Raw genomic sequence first — 4,903 nt, forward strand, 5'->3', positions numbered from 1 at the left:
CTGTTACCCTCTGGTTAGGGTTAGAGAGGCAGTAGGATGGAGTAGAGCCTGTAGTAGGGCTGCCACCTAGGTCTGAGGTGAACATGAAATAGCTTTTTTTCTCTAAATATAAACCTGTTAAATAAATAGAAACCTGTTCTCCACTTTTAATAGTGTATCTCCACCGTGTATCGTGGCTACACTGAGTGGTTTAGGTTTTCACTAGGGTTCTTTGCTACTAGCAAACTAATCTTGCAAACTTCCCTCTTTAAGGAGGTGTTACAAGGTCTCAACAATTTTTCACCTTGGGTGACAAGGACTGTCCTGTTTGGCTTATTCCACATCTTGCTGCTGTATCTGGTCATGTAAATAATATTGTCAGAGATATTTTCAGTAAGTTAGTTCAGTAAGATATTTCAGTAAGAACACAGGTAAGTGTTCATGCATCACCTGGACTTCACTCTTCTTGCTTTCACAGCTTAAGTGTGGGCAGGGTTCTCCAAGTCTACTTGTGTCCTGACCTATCTACTCTTTCGAGCTTTGTCTCTAGGATTAGCTCCTACGACTGTGTAACATACTGCAGAACCGGAGAGGGTCATGCAGAAGTGATAAGATGCTGTGAACAAAGTTGCTTATGTCTTGTCTTTTTTTCTCTGTCTTTTTAGGACTTAAGTACTATCTATTCTTTCCTTCATGGACTGGACATACTCTCACATTTCAGGGAACATCAGCTCAGGTAAGTACTCTGGAGCTAGTTAGTGTTGCTCAGCACAGCTCGCATCCATGGCTGTATTTTTGTGGAGATGAGCAAAGCTTTTGTCTGCTGGCATTTGGTGCATTGGCCAAGTCGTTGCTGAGTTAACTTAATGCAGTAACGTGGCATGGAATTTAAACTAATTAGCTTTGCTAAGGACGAAGGCAGAGATTGCTCCCATCTGCCTACAAAGGCCTGTGTAGACAGTGTTGACTCCAGATTACAAAAGCTTTTTAATGCTTCAGACATTCGGATAATCTTGGAATACAGAAAATGGAAGGCCAACAAAGCACAAAAAGCGCGTTGGAAGTATTTTAGTTCCTTCAGTTCTGTTGCTATGGGTAATTCCAATGTGTGGGAGTGATTTAAACACTTAGAGAACATGCTGTATATTCTCGATCTGGATAATGAGGAACACCGTAATAATTTAAATTTTATGGTTAAGCACGTCCTTTGTTTAGAACATAAAAATAGTTGAATTTAAGGTCTTAAAGCCTTAAAGGGATTCTGCTGAAATGTGGTGATTAATGGCTTATGGTCTTTGGGGATTAAAATTGAAATTAAACTTCTCCTTCTCTCTCAGAATAATGTCATCAAGTGCCCGCTATGAGAGGTACAAGGGCAACCAGGTTCTCTTTTGGTAAGTACCTACCACTTGTTGGAGTTCTTCAGTGAAAGTGTAAACAAAATCACTTCTTTGCACAGTGTAATAATTCACTTTTTACTTGTTTTCTCCTTGTAAATAGAAGGCTTGACAACATTTAAGCTTGGCCGGGCTGGTTAAAAGCTCTGGCAGGAGGCGGTTGTACCAGTGGTATGATGCTGGCGTCTGAGAGGTGCCCATGCCTTACCAGCACAGCTCCCATGGACAGCATAAGTATGTGTCTGTACACAGGCAAGGTCCATGGAAAAGCAGTTAGTGTCACACGTGGGAGCCGTGGTGACAACTCAGTAGGTGGCACTCTTCCCCTGGAGCTGGCACTGACTGCGGGAGCAGCTTGTACAGAGGAGCGATGGAGCTCGAACACCATCTCTTTTTAAATCATTAGAATTAGTATTTTAGCACAGGGTTCTTTTCAGGTTTCTGCCAAGAGGCAAATATATTCTTTTTCCCCCCTCATATTTTAGCATTGCTTATGGTGTATTTATCCTCTCACAGCTAATCCCAGCTTTCTATATAAGGCATATCTCCCAGTACATCAGCCTAAATGAGATGCCACCTACTAGTTCATGCTGTGGGTGTCTTTGACACAAGCCCGCTCCAGCACCAGGTCGACGTGTATGTGTGTGGTTGTGTGCTGGAAAAGGAAGGGGATGTTGGGCTGTAGCTGGGAAGTAGCATTGCAGTGCGCTAGGAAGAGGCAAAATCCACAGCAGTAAAACCTCTGTGCAGACCTGTGGGCTTTAAGCTGAAATATTGGCTGTCCCCCTGTCTGTCCATCTGGGATCAAATGGCACAGTGGGACACAGTGCCATGGGGGCATGCTGTGCAAACGCAGAGAGGGAGGAATGCAAAGCAGGAGTCTTTGCAGAGTACAGGTCTTGTATTTTATCAGCAACGTCTGACAGGTCCGTGTAGTATCACTTGTTGAACTGCTAGCCTAGTTCAGCATGGGATAAAAATTCTCCTGTATTTGTAGCTTTATGTACACTTAAACTGGAATGAAATGTTTTTATTGCAAGTTAATAATTTAATTTCAATGAAATAAATATTTCAGTTGACTTAAATGTCAAGTTGTAAGGTAGAAGGAACATGTTGGTTGTAGACCTTTTAAAACTTAGCAGCATTCAATGGAAGCTCTTGGGTTTCCAGTCCTCGTATCAAATTGATAGAGTGGCAGATCATTAGTTTGCATCAATAACATTTTGGATAATACATACTTCAGAGTTGCTGTAAGAAGAAAGTAGGTGTCAATGATTTCTTCTTCTTACAGCTCAGAAACTATTGCAAGATGCTGGTATATACTGCTTTCTGGATCAGTGCTCATGAAGGATTCCATGTTTTTACCACCTTGCAGGTAAGTAAAGTTGTTATTAATTAAGCTAAGGCAATACCTCTCCAATGTCAGAGGAGCTGAAGGGGAAACGCACACATGTACAATTAGAGAAACTAAAATTGCTGTTAATTGGGAGCTAAGGAGTGCAACAGGAAGCTGAAATCTTTCAACCTTTTTGTTTCCCCTAATGCCTTTGATTCTGGGACACATGTAAAGTCCTTCTCCCTTTTGCTTCATCCCTGAGGCCACACACATGGGCGGGGAAGGAGATGTGCTGCTTGGACATGAGAACAGTAGAAGGAGGAGCACAGCTCACTTTGCATTTTGTTCCAGTTACATCCCTGCGTTGTCCAACCTCATTGCTGAATTTTAAATACAATGCTTTTTTGCCTTTTTTTAAGTACAATGGGATAAACTAAAGTTGCTTTCCCTGGTCTGAATAGCTCATATGACACATCTTTAGTGGAGGGAGCTGCACAGTGACCTGTCACTTAGAGGCTCTTTTCATATGAATCAGTGCCTTGGATAATTAGCACATTTTTAATTACATTCAAGTAATACTTAATGTCATGCATTATGCCTTGTCCCCAGCCAAGTTCCTGATTGTGAGTCAGTCTGAAAGGAGGTTTAAATACACAAAAGGGTCAAAGCCAGGTTTGAATAATTGTCAATCTGGAAGAACTGGGCAGACAGAGGAGTTGTGTAAAACAGGGAACAGTTAGCAAACGGGTTCTAGTTTGAAACTCGGTCCCTGTCTATGCTTTGTAACACCCCCACTCCCCAGTGATGGCTTTTTAATGGTGACATAGTGATTCCAATTTTATGTTTGTCCTCTGGAGCATTTGATGAACAGTTTGGATTTAAAGAACTTCGGTACATTTCAGGGTTCTTTTGGTTGTTGGTTTTAATCTGTTTTATTTTGTAATCATTCTTCAAAGTTCAGGATTGCATTATAAACTACCTGCCTAGCAACTTTTGTTTAATAACTATATGAGAAACTGTTGTTACAATGGATTGTTGGTGAGATACTTTGCATCTCCATAAATAAGACTGGAAGGTAGTGATGCTTTACTGATTGTTTCCTGGTACCTTCTCATGATACTTGTCCATCTGTCATCTGCCCCATGATTACCTTGACAGATAGGAGGAGACTGTAAGTAGACAACTAAAAACTTAATAGGGTTAAGATGTAGGTTAAGCTCAACTACCTTTGCATCCACTGTCTACCAGTTGGTAGTTTCAGAGTCAATAGAGCTTCAGGGAAACTATTTTCTTCTGCAGATCTTTTGGAGATAAAATAGTGCATAGATTCAAGCCTGAAAGAGGCATAGCCCCATGGAAGCATAAGGAGGTGGGCAGGCACTGCTTTGTTAACTTTCGGTACGTGTTTGAGTGATTAAGGGTGTAAGCTGTGTCTCCCTGTGCTTGAGAAGAGCTTTCTGTTCAACTTGCATGGATTTGTATGCAAGCCATAACTCAGAAATTGGTGTAAAAATTGGAGGAGTAAAGCTTGCAGCCAGGTATAATAAATCTAGTCAACATCCTGACACCGATGATGAGAAAAGCCCTGTAAGGTTTTTAAGGCAAGAAACAGATCAGTAATATCGGGTACGGAGATGGCATAACCTTGATTACCAGTTACTGCCTGGAGAATGGATTTGGCATAGTAGGAAAAGAGTTTGCTTCTTAACATGAAAGCAATGGCTGGAACAAAACAACAGGATTGACCGATTTTGTGGAAGGAGAATCATGTCAGCAAGTTAAAGAGGTTTTGTGTTAGCCTTGCTTGTTAATCAAGTTAATTCATGTGAACAGGATATTCGAAGGAGATTACTCGCAGCGAGATTAGCCATAGGAGATATATCAAGGGCCCGGAGGAACTTCTGAAGCCAATTATGTGGATGCCAGCCTCCTACAGCTGTGAGAATTGAACCTTGAAGGGAAAAATACAAAGTCTTGAAACATTCAAGATGTAGTCACAGTAAAAACAAACACTTTTCTGAGCCCTTCCAGAATCTCGGAAGTGAAGAAAATTGGAGTAATTGTCCTACTCAGGTAGTGCATTTCTTGGCTGAAAACTGTGATTTTAGCCAAAATGGACTCGTGGTTGTATTGTGGTATCTTTTCACGAGAGTTGTAGATGCTTCAGTGGCTCAATAAGTCATTTCTCTTT

General features: G+C 41.3%; 1 protein-coding gene across 1 annotated transcript in view; it reads left to right on the forward strand.

Annotated features, from left to right (window-relative positions):
• Window positions 1-644: 644 nt before the first annotated feature.
• The window catches only part of RAPGEF6 (Rap guanine nucleotide exchange factor (GEF) 6), a gene marked incomplete at both ends in the record, with an annotated part of 77,173 nt that continues 72,914 nt past the window's right edge, over window positions 645-4,903 (forward strand). The window contains 3 exons of the mRNA XM_010022215.1: window positions 645-715; window positions 1,317-1,373; window positions 2,668-2,751. Of these exons, the coding sequence (XP_010020517.1) occupies window positions 645-715; window positions 1,317-1,373; window positions 2,668-2,751 (212 nt within the window). The remainder of the gene's footprint in view (window positions 716-1,316; window positions 1,374-2,667; window positions 2,752-4,903) is intronic.

This window comes from Nestor notabilis, unplaced genomic scaffold (genome assembly GCF_000696875.1).
Source record: "Nestor notabilis isolate BGI_N333 unplaced genomic scaffold, ASM69687v1 scaffold5029, whole genome shotgun sequence".
Classification (NCBI taxonomy): Eukaryota; Metazoa; Chordata; class Aves; order Psittaciformes; family Psittacidae; genus Nestor; species Nestor notabilis.